A 21,670-nucleotide genomic window follows, 5' to 3' on the forward strand; every position below is an offset into this window, starting at 1 on the left:
TACTTTTTTTCATTATTTCAAATTGCAACTTTGCAATTAATGGTTTTTTACTTTTAAAAAGTTATTAACAAACAAAAAATATTGTTACAAAAAAAAAAAAATTGATTACTTTACCAGTGCTTTTTTGTGCGACAAACAAAGATTTAAGTTTCCAAGTACTATTTATTAAAAAATATATACTGTTGTGCTTTCAATTGCCTTAAGAAAGTTAAACATACGCTTTATGAATATTTTTGATGCAGTGTTATAAGTTATAACATGTTTACAAGGAATTTATTTTTTTGTAAAAAAAAGAAAAGGAGAAAAAATAGAAAAATCGAGAAAAGAAATCAAACTTTTTTAAATCTAAATAACTTTTCTATTCAAAATACTTTCTAAATGATAAGGAAATTTCTGTTTTCACTTTTTTGATATCGTACAATCTGTTAATTATATAAAGCTGATGCAACTTTTATAAAATATTATTTTTCTAAACTATTATTTTTCATGAAATAAAACTTATAAATATAAACGAAGACATTGTAAGAGTTAAATTGCTTCAAGCATAAATTCAAGCAAAAAAATTAATAGAGTTATATCCATAAGAGAAGTTTTTTTTAATTATATAAAAATAAACTCTTTATAAGATGTTAAAGTTTGTAATAATGTTTTTTCATTTTTTTGATAAAATCAATCATTATAACTAAACAAACAAATAACAAAAAAATTAAAATATCAAAAGTGACGCTAATAATAATAAAATAAAATTTAACGTGTATTTTTTAGTTAACAATTTTTTGTTTTGTTTTTTAATTTTTTTAAAAAATTATTTTTATTACTGTTTTCTATGAGAAATTGTTTAAATGAGTATTCTTTCCCTTGCAAGATGTTAAATAAAAGTTTTTTTAATGTTTCTTTTATGATTTCTTTTTTAGGCGCCATATAACATCTTTTACGTATAACACTTTTTTCTCTCTTCCTTTTGCTGAACATTTTTGATGGAAAAGTTAAAACAAAAAAAATTTATTTTGTTTTTTCTTAACTTATTACATTTGTAAATAGTGCGAATATCAAACGTAACTTTTATGCAAACATAATTGTTTCATTTTAATGCAAACATAATTTTTATGCAAATTTTTTTTACATCATTCAAACTTAATAAGTGGTTTTTATAATGTTAATTACTTATTTTATCTTTTAATTAATTTTTTTTACTGCTTAAATGATATCTTTAGGCTTGTTTAAATATTAAAAAAATGATAAAAAGTGGCCCGACCAAAGTATGTCTCAAATGGCTTAGCTAATACGTAAATGGCTTTAAAACAAGGCCTGATACATTATAGCATCTACTATATTATTTTGATTTTTTATTTTGGTGATTATTTATTTAAAAGTTAAGGCTCTCTGCTTTATTTTTAAACTAATCTAATATATTGATGATTTTCTTCTAAATTTTAATTTAATTTTCATTAGCATTTATTAACTCCAAACTTTTTATTTTTAATTTTGAAATAAAAAAACCCTGATAAAAACAAGAATAAAATTAATAGTAAAAAAGTTACAAAACAAGTAATGAAATACAGCATGAAACTCCAGAGACAGGACGAGAATTCCTGAAAAAACACATTACAAATCTATTTTTCTTCAAAATCATTGACTATTTTATTATCAAATACCCAATAAGTTAAATATCCGATATTCTGTTGCTGCACATAAAACGTTATACTGAAACAGATGACATTTAGGGTCAGCAATGATCTGGTTGCCCAACTATAACAACACAAAGAGACATTTATTAATTTGGTAACATTTATTAATTTGGTTAATGAAACATGACAGAAAGTTATCATCAAAGGCTCTTTACCATAAATTGAACAATACTTCTGGAATAAATAGGAGTGCAAGAATTGTTCAAAGAACTCTACATAGAAATAAATATATGCTGCAATCTGCATGCAAGAAGCCAAGACTTTTAATTAAACAGCAAAAAGCAAGGATTGCCTGGTGCAATCAACATAAAAATTAGTCTGATTGCAAGTAGTGAAGCATTACCTAGATCAAAACCATGAAAAAGAAACGGCTCAAAATAAACAATTTGGATTTGTATCGAAAATGGAATTATGAAATTACACTGAAACTTTCAAGAAGCCCTTAATAAATCAGCTGATAAAGCAAAAACAAACACATTTAATTTTAAATCCTTATACTCATTTCAATACAAATCCTAAATTGCAAATTTTGATGCAAATTACATTTTCATGCAAATTTTTAGCTTTAATCACTTCAACCTAATTCCTATTTTTGATCAATTTTATTTTGATACAAGTATGCTTTCTGATGAAGCCATCAAACACATGCGTTGCTGACATTATGAATTTAAATCTTTCATATTAGAATTTTAAATGAAAATTTTTAAATTAAAAATTTGTTAAAAAAGTGGCGTGATGACTTTTACTCTGTGTACATTTTTAATGAATTTTTTTTTTTTACTTTTTAACTTTTCAACCAGTAACATTTACTTTTACTGTAAAATTTCACTCAAGTAACAGAACTTTTACTTGGGTACAAAGTTTTGTTACTTTTACCACCCCTGATAATAAGCGCAATGAAAAATCTAGAGAACAACTAACATCACTTAAAATAAGTTTTTTCTCAAAGTTTTATACTTTTGAAGGAATTGACCTATCTAAATAGTGACTGAGCCTTTTTTAGCATAAACAAAACTATTGTTGTTGAACAACTAATTTCATTTCTTTTATGCTTATTTTTACATAATTTGTCTTAATTTGTTTTAATGTCTTGTTTTTATATATCTAGGCTAAATCCTAATATTTATAATAGAATATTGCAACTCAGAATTTACCACAATTATCAGGTAAGTAGTAAAAACAGTCATTTTGAGACTCTGAGAAGCAATATTCTATTAAAAATATTAGCATTCAGCTAATTCATATATATATATATATATATATATATATATATATATATATATATATATATATATATATATATATATATATATATATATATATATATATATATATATATATATATATATATATATATATATTCACAGGGGTGGGTAAAATGGTAAATTAGTAATATTTCATTTTAATAACTATAAAAAATAAGAAAAAATAGTAACAAATGTAAAAACTTATTTAAATATTTACTTACATTTGGAGTTCTGCAATCAAGCAATACAGCTTTCCTAAAAAATAACATAGCATGATAACCAATTTAACTTTATTAGGATCTGTTTATTTATTAATCCTTTGATAATATCATTGTTAGTATAATCATAGTGTAGTGAAATTAACTTTGTTTATACACAATTTACAGTGTTTAGCTCATTCAGTTTTTTACTAATGGCAACATTACATTATCATTAAAGTCCTGAAGGAGTCAGTAACAGCAGCACGAAAGCATCATATAACTAAAATCAATTATTTCAGACAGTCATGTATCAAAAAGTATATAAATTTTATTCCGGTCAATGTTTTAATATTATAAGATCAAGTGAAAGATAAAAAAAATTCAGTTTCATATAACAATATGGTTTTAAAAAATAAAACCATCTCATTTTACCAAGATTTTGCAAGACTTTTGTCTACTATTTTTATGAAACTTTTTACTACTTTGTGTTTTGTGATTTTGAAACATCTTGCATAAACTAATGCTATCATAACAATGCTTAAAAAAATATTTTAAGATAATAAATTTCTTCTTTAATAAAAATTTAAGACCAGGACATTAATGTTAATCAAATTGTTTAAAAAATTATGTTTTATCTGAGTAAAAGTTCCAAAAAAGTTTTCCTTTAATATTTGAATAAAGCAATGATTTAATTTAGGTATAAAAAAAATAATTAAAGTATGGCTATACCTAAATACAAATTTTCAGTTAATACTTGTAAGGCTTTTCCAATAAAGGAAACAAGAGGGATTTTTAAAATGTTATTAAGTTGTAGATTGAGTTAACAAAAATGACTTACTTGTCAAAGGAACCAGATAATAATGATTGAGATTCATGAGGATGCCATTGTATTGATTGAACCTAAATAATCAGTTGTTAAAAAATAAGTTTTGTAAAAAAACTTTATTTTACATTTTTTAATTTACATTACATTTGAATTTAAAATAAAAAAACTTACTTCTAATGATTTATAAGAACCACAGTTACTGGAAAACTATTTTAGTAACATAACATGTAGGGATGGCAATCCTAGGTTCCCTAACAAATTGTTGATCCCGAAATCCCTGGATTAGTCCTTGAAATTTACGGGGATTACAGAGTCAAAATAATAAAAAGTAAAAATAAATGTATATATATCTATACCTTCTATACCGTGTTTAGATGAGCATTTGCTCACTAGTTTAGCTTATCATTATAGCATATGGCATTTTCAGAAAAAAGAAAAAAACAAAGAATAATGAAAAAGATTGCTGCCTCATCCCAAACCCTCAGTCGATGTAGTAGCACTCCACAGCAAGTCAGGCTATTTGTCAGTCGATGTATGTACTGAAGCCCCTGGCAGCAGGCTATTTCAGTGTGACGTCAGAGTGCTCATCTAAACTAGCCATTTAAGTTCTTTATCAAAAAACACTTGAGTCACTTCTTTTTTTTTATTAATGTTAAATCACCTCCCCAAGACCAAGAAGGCCACTAAAGTTGAGGAGGCTACTATAATTGGTTGTAATAAGTAGTTGCAATACTCTCTCAACTCTATAACTCCGAAACACGAACATCCACGAACAAGGCTGCTGCGCGGAGAAACAAGTTGAGTGCAGTACTAGCAGAGACCTGGTGGGGATCGAACTCTGAACTTCTTGCTTATGAGGCAAAAGCTCTACCACTTCACCACTACCATACTTAAATTTAAGAAGAACACTATTAAAAAGGTTGTTTATTACTTTCATTAAAGTCAAGTTACTTAAGCGAAAACCCCAGATATTTTTTTACCAAACAACAAGTACCCAATTAGAGACCAGGACTAGTTAGCAGCAATTTGTACCTAAACCTGAAAAAACCTGCAAGGGTAGAAAGTATAACAAATAAAGTATAAAAGAGTAAACCAAAAAAAAATAACATTGCACATGCACATAATGTGATCACCTTCAAAAAACACATGACTATATATTATTTATAAACCAACAAGTGTGGAATCTGAACAACCATTCTTGATTGAATTTTTATCAAGGCTAGGGAACTCAATCTGGAGCCAGGCATTTTACCTGGAGCGAGGTTGGAACCAGAACTAAACTGATAATTTTCAAAAGAACCAGAACTGAAACCAGACCCTTAAAAAATCTATTAGTTCCACCTCCTCTACCCTAATATTTAAAGTATGCATAGCTGCTTTTAATAGAAAATAATTATTTTAATGATTGAATTGCATTTCGGAAAACTGAGTAATATACTTCATTAAATACAGTATTAAGCTGAATTAAATATATTAATTAACAATATTATTATTGATGTGAATGTCTATTCATGCCTCTTCTGACAATATTTTTTAACAAATCAAACCAGAGAAAAAATTGGGTATGCGTACTTTATTAAGTTCAAACACAGAAGGGCAAGATACATATGACTTCCAACAAGACTAATACAATAGATAAGCTTAATTTAGACCCTTCAAAATATGATTTCTAATAATACAAGCAAAGATATTTTAGATTCGCAATTTAACAAAGCTGTAGATTCAATTTAGATGAGAATAATTCGAATTTCCCCTATAAAGCACATGAGATGCATAATGTTAATACATTATAATTGACTATTTGTTATGGTATAAAAGACTTAGTTCATTGATAGGTGAACTTCATTGATTTAACAAAGTTAGTCCATTGATAGGTAAGCTTTATCAGATAGTGAAAACAGCATGAACCGCTAATGTGTTGATGAGGGAAAGGGGCAATTATTGACCAAGTCACTATATAGGGCAGCACCTTTTTAATTATTCAGTGTCTTTTGGAACTAAAAGAAATTCTGATTGACATGTCTCATCCGGATATAACTTTCCACAACAGTGATGCATTACTAGCTGCAATATATGTTGATCTAATTGTGCCTTGGAACAATTGATTAGGAAAAAGGCAGCATTGTGTGTTGTAACTGTGGAAAAAATGGATAAAGGATCCACAACTTTAGATGAAAAAGAACAATTACTCATTGATAATCAACCCTCATCAAATTAAACACCTGAAGAGATTTTGACAGGCATCTTGATATTCAAGCAAAGTGCTGCTTCATTGAATGTTTACAAAGTGCAAATGAAATACTATTCCCAATTTCGTAAATTAAACTAAAATTCATCAAAGCTTTTAATAAAAAGGAAATGATGGTTTATCAAAAATAACAGTAATGGTTGCTAAACCACAATACCTAACAATATTTTAAAATTAGTTTAATCAGTAATTGCATTTCATTTAAAAAGGCTAACACGAAAAAATTATTTTTGGCTCTTCAAATTATTCAGTTAGACCTTAGAGAACCAATGAAAGAAGACAATATTATTTCTCAAAACAAATTCATTTTGAATAAAACAAATCATGTTCTTTAATTTTTTAGTATCTTATGCATTAATTACTTTCTTCATGTTATAACTTTTTAAACTAGCATAACTAAGCATAAAATTAGAATAGCTTAGTTTTGTAAATAAAATATATTAATATATATGTACTTTACCTCATGTTCAAAAGTTCTAACCCCACTGCTGCAGAACTGCATTTGTGTTGATGATGTCACTACATATGTGTGGTCATGACCAAAAATTATTTAGCATTACAGATGAAGGAGCCAGAGCTGGCTCCACAGAATAAAAACCAGGTAGCAGGAAATAATTTTTGATACAGATCCTCAGCCCTGGTTTTTATGCTCAAAAAAATCAAACAGGGTTAAACAACAAAATGATAGGCGCTTTGATCTTTTTAACGTGATACTTGAAAAATAAATAACTCTATAATCATGTGTATATATATATATATAATTTTTATATTACTGTTTTTAATTCTAATATCTTTTTAAGGTATTATTTTATAATTTAAATAGCTTAAAATTTTTTAGCAATATGATCATAAAATTAATTAAGTGTTAGACGAGTAATTAATTGTTAGTTCTTCAAATGTCTCCTATGATTGTGTTTTCAAATGTCTCCTATGATTGTGTTTTCAAATGTCTTCAATGATTGTATTTTCAAATGTCTCCAATGATTGTGTTTTCAAATGTCTCCTATGATTATGTTTTTAAATGTCTCCTATGATTGTGTTTTCAAATGTCTCCTATGATTTCAAGTTGACAAACTTCTCAAAAAATCTTGAAATCCTGAAAATGAGAATGCCTGGAATTTTTGCTTTTTTTAAACATGGGAATGACTTTAATGCATAGTTTAGATATAAAACCTTTTTTTGGGTAAATTAAATAGTTAATTTAATGTGAATAAAAAATTTCAAGAAAATGTTGATTTTTCAATAATTTATTGATTTTCTACCCATCTGTTAAAAATGAAAAAATTTAAAACAGAACGTGACTATTCCTATTTTATATATAACTCAATATTTTTAATTTGATTTATTATTAAGCATACAGTTTTCTCTTTATTCACATATTTTTAGATGTTCCAGTTTTAAGTACACTATAAATAATACGTTGCCATTAAACTTTTGAAATTTTAGATTACTTAAACCGCTATAAATATTTTCTTATTATTTAACTGTTCTGGGTACAGTTAATGCAAAAACTTTGAATCATAATATCTATTTTCAATTTGTACTGAGATTTGGTCAGAAAATTGATTAAAAACATCCAACTGACAGTTTTACAAAACCGAGTATTAAATAATAGAAAGAAAAGAGATAAGTTAACTTCATTATTTATGATGCAAAATAAGGTGGGTTTTATCTATCATTGGAATATACAAGCACTTATTTGTTTTAACTTCCAAAAACACATCATTGAAAAAGTGTGGGTAAGAGATTCAAAGTTATTTTTCTTAACATATGTCTTTAAAATTTCAAACAAACTTTATTTCAAAAATATAGTAATCATTCCTTCAGATTAATTTAAAAATGTTTTTATAGTAAAAATATTAATAAAAAAATTATTAGAAGATAATTGAAAAATTGGAATTAGTGCTGTTAATAATGAGATATTAATAATAGAGATTGGGACTTTTTTCCTGTAAATGTGTATTTTTTTGCTAACTTGTAATGTCCTTTTCTATAAATATTTACACATAATTCTGCCTCCAAGTGACATTTGTATGTTATTTCAGCTGTTTGACATAGAAAAGACTAATTAACTTAAAAAAATTCATAACCTGATAATTTTTCAAAACTAAAAAAATCTGATGATCATATCTGAAGGGTATGAAGTTTGGGCTTTTTTCTTAGTGTTTGTTAAAATTTGGGCTTTCTTCTTAGTGTTTTGTTAAAGTTCGGGCATTCTTCTTAGTGTTTTGTTTAAGTTTGAGCTTCCTTCTTAGTGTTTTGTTGAAGTTTGGGTTTTCTTCTTAGTGTCTTGTTAAAGTTAGGGCTTTCTTCTTAGTGTTTTTTGGGATTTGAACATTCTTGTTGGTGTTTTGTTGGGGTTTGGGCATTCTTCTTAGTGTTTTGTTGAAGTTTGGGCTTTCTTTTTAGTGTTTTTAATACAGAAATTTTATTAATTAGGCTAAGTACTTCATTCCTATTTAAAGTTTTTTTTTGATTAAGCTATGAGCATTATCAACTTCTTTCACAAGAGAATGATGTTTTTTTGTTTGACCTTTTTAAAATAAATTTTGTGTAGTTGTCTTAATCTGTGTATTTTTTCAAATTCTGATTCACTCCGAACAAGCCTGCAAACAACCAGTATTAAGTTGTGAGTTACTAGAAAGAAAAAGAATACAGTTAAAGAGCAAGGAAAAGACTTGAAAAACTGAAGGGACTTATATGAGTCTGAAAAACATGGAAAATAAAAGAGTGGTTTGAAGTGCAGGGGGAAAAAAAAAGACAAATAATAGTCTTTAGAGCATGCTGGGAACGATAAAAGAATGAGACTTTGCAGAATGACAAGTCAAGCAAGAATGAGTTTTAGTTGATAGAATTAGAGATGATAGCTCCTTTGAGCAGGAAACAGTATTTAAAGAAAAGAGAAAGAAATGGAACTTTACGATGATGAGAGACTTGGCAGATGGAGCAGGTCCAAGTGTGTTTACAATATATTTGTAGATCTTGTCTAGAAGAGAAAGAACATTATTAGAAGATTGAAGAAAGAGCATTGTTAGAAGTTGTTTTGCATTTTCTAGCATAAACTCTCGAAAGCAAAAACAAATATTGAATTTCTATTTTGTGGTACATATGAGTCAAACCAAAAAATAACTTCTGTTACATATATAAAAATTTAATGATTAGAAATATATTTGACAAATTCATATAAAAATCATTACACAATATGTTTTAATAATTAAGTTATTAAAATCATTATTTTAATTCAAGTCGTATAATCCCAATGTTTTTGTTTATAAAATAGTATTTATTGAATAAACTTTTTATTTTCCTTTCTAATCATTTTATATTTTCAACTTTTTTAAAGCCATTGAGCCTTTTCTTAGTATTAGAAAAAGTACTTAATAACAACAAAACAGCATGTTTATTAATAAACACTAGTAATTGTTTTTTATAAGTTCGCAATGACATAAACAAGTTACTATTATTTTATATTAATTACTATGCAAGAGTTTTATGTTTTTGTATTTTTCCATCATATAAAAAAGATTAAGACTATGAATAAAATTTTTTTCAAGTGACTTATGTGCCAACATGTGCCAGCACTTGCTAAAGGGAGATTTCTAATAAGTTATCCAAACTAACAAAAAACATAATAAAAGACATTTTATTTACCTTTTAAAGGTTTATATACAATATATCAACTGTAATATTGTAAATGTATATAAAATTCTATTGTTATTAAGTTTTGAAGTCGTATCTTTTAATTTATTTTATTAGTCGAAAAATTTTAATTATATTACATTTATGTTTTTATTGTATAATATTAACTATATTGAACTGTGACTTTGACTGAAGATTCACTCTACTGTCATAGACTAATATAAATAAAAAACTAACAATTCTTAAACAATTTGCTTTTAAACTAGGTCTTTATAATTGCAGAACTTTAAAGTTCTTTAAGAAAATGCCTTGTTGATCATAATTTTCAAGTAAAAAATTTATATTTCTACGCTTTTACAAACTTTATCGAGAGTACCAGGCTTTATCAGATTTTTCCAGGTAGTATTCCAGTATTAAATTCACATTTTCAATCCAAAAGAAATGTAATCAAATACTAAAATAATATTATCAACATCAACAACAGTTATGGTGTTTGTGATACTGAATTCTGCTGGTTTGAAGGTTTTCCTATTTAACAGATCTCTAAAAATTTGTTTTCAAAGCACAATGTCTGAAACAGTAAAAGTTCTATGTGATTTAATTTAAGAGTCAATATTGGGTCATTTACTATTTGCTTTATTATTATGACTATTAATATTAATTAAAGACGTTTAAAACACACGAGTTATTATAAATATTATGTTGTCAATCCAGTTACATACTTTCCTGGAAAGATGTGTTAATTTTTATCTTTTATTTAAATAAATTTTTTATCTTTATAACTTACAAGTTTGGTTATTTGGTTTACTTTATCTTACCATATCAATATTTAAAGATCTGTTATAGAAAAGGAGATTTTCAAGAAGAAATTTGATAGATGGATTTTAATTTTGTTCATAGTTTTCTTGTGCCTTTTAGATGTTGAAATAAATTACTTTAATTTAAATATCAAAGTGATTTAACTTAAATAATGCTAAAGTAAAAATTAATTAGTGATGCTTTTATGCTTAACCTTCAAGGAAATGAATTGATTTTACTTAAAAAATACCTTATCAGTATGATGTGTTAGTGTGTGAACACACTCACACTTAGACATATCCCACAATTTTATTGTTTTATCTGCGGACGCACTTCCAAGAACATTTCTGAAAAAAGGGAAATATTAAATAACTTCTAAACTAGTAGTCATAAAGCAGATTTCTTAAAGACAAAAAAAGATTTCTAAAAAATTATACATATTTATAGAAAACTTTTTTGTAATTATTTAAAATACTCACACAATATTATGATTCCAAGATAAGGATAAAACAGCGTCTGTGTGTCCATTATCATTAGTTGAACTAGCTTTTAATTTCTACAAAAAATATAATGAACTTGGTAAAAAAAAATAAGATTATTATCATGACAAATCATAACAAATGGTCACTCATTACTATTATCTCTGTAATCTCTCTTTCAGTTTTCATCATCCTTTAATTTTCTCTTATTCAGTTACCATTGTTTATTTAAATTGTTACTTATCATTTCCTAATATTTTTTTAAAAGCCTTTTTTAAAGTATTTTAATTTTTTACCCAAAAAAGTATTTCTAAGTTCTGCATAATAGCATAAATTCTGCATAATATATTAGCATAGATTATACAACTTACAGTGGTGTAAAAAATATTAGAATCAACAATTTAAAAAACATTAAAAAAATGGTTTCATGAAGTATAATTAGTAATTTCTTTATAATGTTTAACTAAACATCACATTGGTGCACCTTTTAGTTCAAAAACTTTTCAATATGTACCATTTTTATTTTTGGGCAACAATTTTATTTTTGGTGCATTTCCATGATTTCAGTGTCATATACATTATTTAAAGTCAATGATATTTTGCAAGTTTATTTATGCTGTTAAGCTCATTGAATGTTGACTATTTTTATGTTTTGAAATAGATTCATATCTGATGAACTTCTAGGCCACAAAAGATTGAAAATTTTTATCAAGGCAACCATTGATCAACCCACACGATAAATGTTCTGGATCAAAAAAATTGCAAAGGATTTTTAACTTGAATTTTAAAGATCTAGGTTGCATATGAAAAAGCAAAGGGCAATAACAATGTGTGCAATAAAATAATGTGATTGTTTTTCTTGCACTAAACCAATCAAAACAGAAAGACAAATGCTATCATTGGCTGGCACCATAATGACAATTTTTTCAACTGGAATCTGAGCATTTTTACAGTGAATTTCAGCAATATAAAATTTTTTGGAATGGTATAAATTGCTTTTAACCTACTTTTTTGACAATCATTATCTGAGAAAATTAATAAAGTTTTATTAGGGCTTTAGCTTGATCTCTCTAAAACTTGCTGTAACTAAGGCAGTGACATTGCTCATAAAGTTGTACTTGTACTATCTTCCACATGATATATATTATATGTTCAAAAAAAAAAATGTGCAGTGTCTTATGCTTCTTAATAATGCACATTCCACAATCAACAACAATGCAAACTTTCCACTATTCCACAATCATTAAAACTTTACAAGTAAGGATAAAACATGTCAAAATAGCCACCAAATCCTACTGTATGTGTATTTTTAAAAAGTATTGAAATCATGCAAACTTGCCCTAAAGTTTCTTTGTTTTTTCTGAAAGTAACTAAGGTAACGATACCAGTAATTGACCATGTGCCAGTAGTTGACCATTTAGAAGAAAAATTGTTAAAATAAACCCTACTCTGGCAGAATGATTTTGAAAACAGGGGAAAACTACTCTCTTGCCATTCCGCTGTACAAGCATAAACCCTGCAAACATTTGGCAGCTGTGAACAAAGATGGCTGAATTTCAATGTGAATGTCCTACGCTCGTTTCAAAATTTTAAAGTTTTCTTGCACAATTTGCTAAGGACACTTCAAAAACAAGGTTAATTTAAAAAGATAGGTACCTTTTATTTTAATATTAGATCATTATATTTCAAAATACATTTGCTTAATAGTAATTAAAAGTTATTCAATGTCAATTTATTGTCCATCTGTAGTCAGTAATGAGGGTGGTCAAACAATTTATCAAAAAATTTCAAATATTTACTAATCGACCAGGGTGGTCAATTACTCAGTAATTCTTTTTTTTATTTAAACTCATTGCAATACGCACATTTCATATTTTTATGATTTATTAGACCACCATTCTTCATACTTTTCTAAGAAAGAGCAGCTGAAAAGGAAAGAAAGAAAATGAAAGACAACAAAAAAAGAAAAAGAAAAATAAGCAAAATATTAAGAAATATTAAGATCTCTCGATTTCCCTGAGATTAGCATTAGTGAAGATTCTGACTTGTATAAATATTCTTCAGACAAAGATAAATTACTCTGTAAAAGGATGACTTAGTAATTGTAGAGTAAGAAGGGAGCCATGTTCAGGGGAAAAAAGTTGTGGCTGATTGCTATAAGATAGTGACAACTGTTAATGGTGGCATTTCTTCTTACGGGTGGCCAAGGAAGACAAGAAAAATAAGTTTGTATATATAAGGGAACAAATACAAAGGCAAAATCCACTATCCAAACTTGTGTTCTCAATGTGGGTCTTATACCAGAAATGAACACTTATTCATCATTTCTTTTGTAAAAAAATGTTGTATTTGTGTTGCATCGCTTTAAATATATTTAATGTCTTCGCAATATTAGGTTTACTAGAATAAAATTAAAAAACTATCATGGTTTTTATTTTTCTCTCATTGAACATATGGTCAACTACTAAAACAAATACTGAAAAAAAACTTTTTTTTTATAGTCAATTACTAACATAAAATCATGCTTTAAAAAAACAGCTGCAGATGAAAAGATAGTACTTTGTGAAATATTAACAGTATGCAAGAAGATAGTATGCTAAGTAGAGTATATAATTGGTAAACAACCTTAAAGTTATGACAGTCATACAGAAAGTTTTTCTCTTAAACTGTTAATTACTGGTACCATTATCTTAATAACATAAAATAAAAAATACTTATTTTACTTGTATCTATTTTTTAAAACCTAAACACGCATGTTTTAAAATTAAAAATCAGTAAAATTTATAGATGATTCTAATATTTTTCACACCACTGCATATTGCTATAACCAAGTTATTTTTAACCAAACCAAAAAATTAATGTTTCAAATAAAAATAAGAAAAAATTTCTATAACATAATTTTTACCTAATAAATTGTTTTCAATTTATAATTTTCAGTTTATCAGGCAGACTAAAAGTCTACATAAACTTTTTTTAATTTATTGTTTTCATTGAAATTAATAAATTCAAAACATTTTATATTAACAATTTTATTATGTATTAAATTTTATTACCTAGACGTTTTTTTTTCTATTGGTATCAGAAACATTAAGTTAAATTATAAATTCATTGAAAAAAGTAACTAATCATCATATATTGAGGGTGACAAACGGCTCAGCATAAATAGTAATTGCTTCATTTTAAATACCTACATTCTACCTTGGCTTCTTTGGCCTTTAACTCTTTTATTAGCTGACTTGACCATTTATTCAAGTGTTTTTTGTTCTTTACTTTTTTGCTCTTTTGTCATATATTTTTGCTCTTCTTGTAAACCTAAAACTTTTTTCCTCAAGACACGGAACATGCAAAAATTTATTTACATAGATGCTCTCAAAAGACTTCACAGTCTTGTCACAGTAAAGTTTGAGCCTCCTTTCTTGCCAATGTCACTTTTATAGCCAGAGCAAAATTGATTCTCAAACCTGATTCTGATACCATTACTCTAACATGCATTATAGCTACTTTAATAATTTCACAAAATACTGTAGATAAAAAATACCAAAAAATCTGTAAACAAGATTGTTATTTTATTCTTTGAGTACAAGAAAAAAAAAAGAAAAAAAATCATTTGAATAGTTTAATTGAATTTATTGGTTGTCCACCTAAAACAAAATAATAACAAATAATTAAAAAAGCATATGCATATCATACTTTTTTCTTTTTCTTTTTCATACCAGATAAAACAAAGGCTGGTTCAACTACATCAACAATGTCCAAATCCCAAATCAAAATATCTGGTTCCATTGTTCCTACTGCTATATAGTTACCTATATAATTAAAAATTAAATATTATATACAACAACTAAACATACAACTCAAAGTATTATCATAAGTAATCGGGAAAAAAAAGCATTTTTAAATTATACCAGGTTTTCCATCTAAGACAGGGTCATAACTTAACCATTCTAAGCACAAAGGATACGATTCAAGGAGAATGTCATGGTGCACATACTGACTAGATTCTTCCTCATTGTACACTAAAAAACAAAATAAAAAATTTGAAAATATAATATAAAACGTTTTACACTACTATTTAAGAACTTATCGTGTTTCATTAAAGTTTATCTAAACCAAAAAATATTCATTCAATCATTTTTTGAATAAAGTTTTAATTTAAAAACTGATGTTGAATTGATGTTATTAGCAAAATTATACTGACAAAACTGAGATTTAGGTAAAAAATTTTTATCTAAAAACAATTTTATTTTAATAACAATTTTAACTTTAATTTTTTTAAACTAAGCAATTTTCTAAAATAAATCTTTTTTTTAGGCTTAAGTTGATTGTTTCATCATGATACAAATTCTACAATATTTAAAAATAATCTTCTCGAAAAAAAAAAAAAAAGAATACAAATGTTTTAAACACATTCAGTGGGGAACCCAAATTCATATATAAAAGACTGATGAATTCAAGCTCGGAAGCGATTATATATATTTGCACAGTTAAAATGATTATACAGTACAATCTCTCTAATTCGAATTTGAAGGGGAAAAAAGTTCGAATTAGAGAGATTTTCGAATTATAGAAATTTAACTTTTTTTCAAAGTAACGAATAAAAATGAAACAAACAAACGAATAGTGATTTTTAGGCCTAAATGCAATATATATTATGTGATTTAAACTTTTACATTTTCAAAAAAAAGTCAGTAATTGTAGATTGTCTTTTTGAGGCTTTTAAATCCATTTCAATGACACGACTTATGTCTTTAAGAGCTTTAGTCAAATCATCTCCAAAGTTAGAATAAAGACTGTAATTCTCGAGTACAGTGACAGCATGCATCGCTTCATTCAGACCTGGTTTTGTAGCATTGTCAGAAACACCAATGCATTCATCATCGGATTCCTTCTCAGTTTCAATAGCATCATGCTCAGAAACTTCTGCAATGATGTCTTCATCTGATGATTTGTTGACAATGCAAACATCGAAATCTACGTCTACTAACTCATCAGCCATGAGGTTAAAATCTGCATCAAATTTTGATTTTAACAATTCGAGATCATTTCTTAAGTTTTCCATTACAGTCTTGTCTACATCTAAGCCATAGAAAAGGTCGTTATCATCATTTACATGCTTTTCCACTGCTTCTAATAATATTCCTGATTTTTTGAAACAATTTATGAAGGTTTGATCTGGAATGGAATTCCATGCTTTTGTTAGCATAAACATAGCAATTAAGTTCTCTTTTTCTAAGGCAGCAATTTGCTTTTTCACTGCAAGTGAGCAATATTTGGCTTTAAGAGATCAGATAATTCCTTGATCTATAGGTTGGGTGATCGAAGTTGTATTCGGTGGAAGAAAGATAAGCTCCACCCAATCAAGTTTCTGCATGTTAGGATGGGCAGAACAATTATCTACAATTAAAGCAATTGTCCTTTTCTGAAAACTTTAGGTCAATTTCTTTAACCCACTACTCAAATAATTATGCCGACATCCAATTTTTTGGTTGGGCCCGATAGCGACAAGGAATATTTTTCACACCATTAAACATCTAAGAGACTTCAATTTTCCAATTACAAACATTGAAAGTCTTTCTCCTTTAACATTACCTGCGGCCATTCCAGTCAGGCACACTTTACTATACTTGCCTCCTATGCACTTTTCATTTTTTAAATGTAAACTTTTGTCAGACAAACTTTGGTAGAAAAGACCGAATTCATTGACATTAAAAATATTTTCAAGTGGGTATCGAGAGAGACTTGTAGGCAGTGTGGTTTCAAGCCATGGAGCGATCATCTGATTGTTAACAAACTTTGCCTCTCCAGAAATGGTTTTGAAAGATATACCATATCTACAAAAAAAAAGTTATAATTGCTTGGATGTAACTTATACGTGCGATACATACATTTGAATTTAACTTCCAGGTCTTTGCAAGTTTCCAGAATGTCTAATTCTGGAAAATATTTACTTTATTTTTTTAAAGCAATTAAAAAAAAACCTGTAGAATAATCATATATTGTAAAGTCATTAATCATAAAAATTGGAGAAAATAAAATAAGAAATTAATTTACTTTTTCTTAAATTTGTCTAGCCATCCATCCGAAGCTTGAAAATTTTCGAAGCTTAACTCTTTCGCAAACCACTGATTGGGACATTATCAGCTCTGATTCATTTGAACCATTTAAGTTCAGCTTTGTTGACTTGATAATACGTATCAACTTTCACCCGTTTAGCCAAATTTCCTAGACGAATAGCGTCAAAGATTTTATCTTTATTCTTTTTTCAGGTTGAAAGAGTGTTTGGTGGAATATCAAAGATTTTCAAATCCCCTTTATTTGTTTTTCCTTTCTCCAATTCCAGTAGAGCTTCGTATTTCAGCTTTAAATTGTTTTCTTTATGCAGTCTTTTTGATGCCATGATATTTTTTAAACAGAAGGAAATAATTCACAATAATTGTTTAACAAAAAATCAAAACATTCGAAATTTGAAAAAAGAGTTCGATGGTTAACAAGCTTTTTATACAACAAAAATTTAAAAAGTTCAATTTACAGAGAGAATCTTACTGACAGGTCTGAAAAATCCATTCGAATTGTAGAGGTTTTCGAATTATAGAAAGTTAAACAAAAAAGTTTCTTAAGCGCATTTCACGGTGACTTTACATTTAGTCGAATTATAGAGGTTTTTGAATAAAGAAGATTCGAATTAGAGAGATTGTACTGTATATTTATTATACATTCTATTTGCAAATATCATCTATTATATATATCATAGGCTATAATATGTATTATATCATATTAGCAAATAGTTCAGAATTGTAATATTGATCGATATTCTACACTGCAATATTAATAAATATCATGGTTTAGAAATATAATAGTGGTTGATACCCAGTAAACACAGTAAACAGTTGGACATTTAAAATGTTTCAATACATTTTTTAGACATCTAAAACATATCTTTGTGCTTACTGGGTATTGATACAAAACATGTTTTTAATTCATATCAACCAATCATAACTCATGGATTTGACAATTGTGCTTGACTAAATCTTTTTTTCGTGCTGGGTGGAAAACGGCATCTTTGGTTCTAATTTTTCAAAACTCTGGAGATCACTTTGACCCCTTCAACTATCATCCAATCAGTCTTCTCTATGTTATTAGCAAGGTCTTTGAAACTTTAATCAACAACTTTCTAACAACCCACCCTGAGTCTAATAAATTACTCTCTGACAATCAATACAGTTTTCGATCATTTTGTCCTATGGTTGACTTGCTAAATACTGTAACTGAAAGATTATATTGTGCATTAGATCGAGGCTGAGATGGCAAGGTCTATTTTTTGACCTTTCAAAAGTTTTCAATAAAATTTGACATGCTGGTCTTCTCCATAAGCTTGCCTTATATGGTGCATCTGAAATTTTTTTTGAGATTATTGAATCATTTCTTTCTAACCGCAGTATAAAAGTTATCTTCGTAGTTTAAATGTAGACTTGCTCTATCTTCCAAGTTAGAGTTGCTCTCCCATCCTCATAAGTTTGCACCTCTTTCTCTTTTCTACAAATATTATCATGGTCGCTACATATACTATCATGGTCACTGATTTACATAAAACAAAACTCATTCTCCTTTGACTTGTCATTTAGCTTACAAAGTTACATCTTTTAACTGTAACTGTCCCTGCCTTTAAAACTTTTATTTATCTAGTTTTTTTCCTCAGACTTAAATTTTTAGAAACTCTCTCCAATCTTCATATTTTCCTGACTCATACAACCTTTAAGTTCATGGCTTCTGTCAACCATTTCCTTGCTATTTAACACTATTCTTTGTTTCCTAGTAACTCCTAACTTTTTAGTGGTTGTTTTGTTGGGAGCAAATTAGATTAAAAAAAGAAAAAAAGCAATATAATATCATACTGAAATAAAGAGCTGGGAAAGAAGTTACATTGACTGACTATCTAAGGAAAACATGCAAAGAAGTGCACCAACTAGAAGTTTGGGTTGGGTGTTTATACAAAATCTTATAAATTATCCCCTAAAATTATTCATTTATATTAAAATATGCTCTGGCAAAGATAAATAAACTAATATATGCAAAAATATGTTGTAACAATAGGTCACGAAACATATATTTGTTTATAAAATAGGTAAACATAATATATTTTCAATTGTAATAAATGATATATGAAAAAAATGTTAGGAAAAAAAAGTTTAATATTGTATTCAATTAAGTGGTTTAAAGCTAATTTGGTATAATCATTAATTGCTCACAGTTATTACTGACATTAAATTAAATACATATGTTTACCCACAGCTACTGTGTTTTGCCAGATTAGTGGATAAAACACTTGGTCATCTGTGCAACAAATTATTATATTAGTAAAAAAAAAATTAATATTAATGTTCAAGAGATTTTAATCTAACATTCAAGAGTTTACTGGTGGAATTGTTCATCATTCATCATTAAATAAGATTTTAGTTTTTTCTTATAAATAGTTGTGTTTTTTTTCGTCTTGGATGTTATTTGGAAGCATATACCAAAATTTTAGGACCATAGTGGGATAATGCTCAATTACCAAAACAATTGCTGCATTTTGTTTCCTTTAATATTAGTGTTCTTTCTGACATAGAGTGGTGAATTAAATTGCATAATGGCATTGGTGCTTCCAGTATAATAGATTTGTACATTATTAAAAGGACCTTGAAATATATTCTTTCTCTAATTTTCAGCTAATGCAATTTGTTAAATTCATGGTCATTTATATGATTTTCTATTCTAGTTTTAAATACCAGTCTTGCTGCACAAATTTGAACTGACTGCAGTTTTTTTAATAGTGACTTTCCTATTCCAAAGTAGAGGGAGTTGCAATAATCTAGCTGTGCAAATATAACATACTATGGTACACAAACCTTTGTGCGATAAAAATTGTTTTATTTTGGATTTTTGGATACTTTTTTAAATGCTTATTTTAATATCAATTATATTTCAAGAAAGTTTACATGCATCATTAATTCACTATACATCATTATCTGTCTGGACCCGTAAAATACTTGAAAAGTCTGTTTCTATACTTACTCCTTATTTCAATATTTTAAGTGGTAAAAAAATAATTTACATACATCTACATAAAGCTGTTTGTGCACACAACTATCTTATGACTATGATGTATATAAATTATCTCGAAATATAATATAACATATGGTATTAAAATAAGCATTTAAAAAAGCAATACATCAAAATACTTTAAATGGGAAAAATGTGATAAATGTTTTTAATAAAAATTAGCATTTTAGAGGAAATTATAAGAATTTTGAGGAAGTATTTTTAAATAACTTTTTTAATGAAAGCAATAAAAAATTAAAAATATGATGCATTTCTTACCTAATACTGAATCATTTAATTTAACATTAAACTAATTTAGCAGGGGTGTGGAGTCATAAAAAAAAAATACTGACTCCGACACCAATAGTTGAAATTTTCAGAGTACGACTCTAACTCCGACTCCAAAGCAAAATTTTTGAAAAATTCTTGGAATTCTTTAAAAAACATTATGCGATAATTAGAATTTTTTTTTTAGACCAATATATGAAAATATATGGAAAGTTCTTTGAAGGTTAAATATTTTGTACATGCACATGCAATATCAAGAAGTTTTACTATTGGAGTCGGAGTCATGATTTTGTTTAGCAATTCTGACTCCACTAAAAATGTTTGAAATCATTCCCATATATACTACTGTTCATAATAATTTGAATGATATTAACTTTTTTTTAAATGCTATTTTTTATTTAACTATATTTTATGTTTATTTTTGCACTATTAGTTAATTTAAAAGTATTTTGATTTAAATGCTTTGATAAAAATCATAAGAATAATAAAAATGCTAAAGTGAGCAAAACTACATAAAAAAAGGATCATCAATGACTAGAAACGTGGACTGACAAGTCTAGAAAAGATTGTTTGTATGGAAAAAAAAAATCATTAAATCTATGATAAAAAAAATCATTAAATCTATGAAAACATGGTGGATGTAGTGTTAAGGTGTGGGGCTATTTTATTTGGAATGCCACAGGTGATTTTGTAAAAGTAAAGGGAGTAATAAAAAAAGTAGTTTAATTGTACACTAAAAAAATCATGCTACACCTTCAGAAAGATGGATTTATGGGAAACCACTTATTTTTTTGAAGAAAATTACTTGAGGCTTAAATCGAAAACATATTTTTCAAAAAATTGATTACTTATTTGACTGAGTTCAAGATCTAATATTGAATAAAATAATTTAGCCTACCCAATCACAAGATCTCCTTACTATCAGATTTTTATGAGAGGAATTAAAAGTAGTCAAAAACTAATGTCTAATGATGCATAAGTTGTGGAAAAAACTTATTAGTTAGTGGCATAATATTGACTTTGACAAATTAGATACGCCGTTAAGTAAAATGCCAAGAAAATGTTTGATGTTCATTGTTGCTAAGGGTGATTAAAAGGCAAGTAACTTATGAACTAATCTAATAGGACTTTATATTAATTTTTTGTAAACCTTATAAATAAAAAGATAACAGATAATTC

The 21,670-nt window shown here is 27.1% G+C and overlaps 1 protein-coding gene across 1 annotated transcript in view; it reads right to left on the bottom strand.

Annotated features, from left to right (window-relative positions):
* LOC100214073 (periodic tryptophan protein 1 homolog) overlaps positions 1 to 21,670 on the bottom strand; it is a 65,695-nt gene that overhangs the window by 20,502 nt on the left and 23,523 nt on the right. The window contains exons 6-11 of the mRNA XM_065813019.1: positions 15,031 to 15,141; positions 14,816 to 14,931; positions 11,126 to 11,202; positions 10,897 to 10,993; positions 3,974 to 4,035; positions 3,157 to 3,190 (exon numbers count right to left, since the gene is read on the bottom strand). Of these exons, the coding sequence (XP_065669091.1) occupies positions 3,157 to 3,190; positions 3,974 to 4,035; positions 10,897 to 10,993; positions 11,126 to 11,202; positions 14,816 to 14,931; positions 15,031 to 15,141 (497 nt within the window). The remainder of the gene's footprint in view (positions 1 to 3,156; positions 3,191 to 3,973; positions 4,036 to 10,896; positions 10,994 to 11,125; positions 11,203 to 14,815; positions 14,932 to 15,030; positions 15,142 to 21,670) is intronic.

Source organism: Hydra vulgaris, chromosome 12, assembly GCF_038396675.1.
Source record: "Hydra vulgaris chromosome 12, alternate assembly HydraT2T_AEP".
Classification (NCBI taxonomy): Eukaryota; Metazoa; Cnidaria; class Hydrozoa; order Anthoathecata; family Hydridae; genus Hydra; species Hydra vulgaris.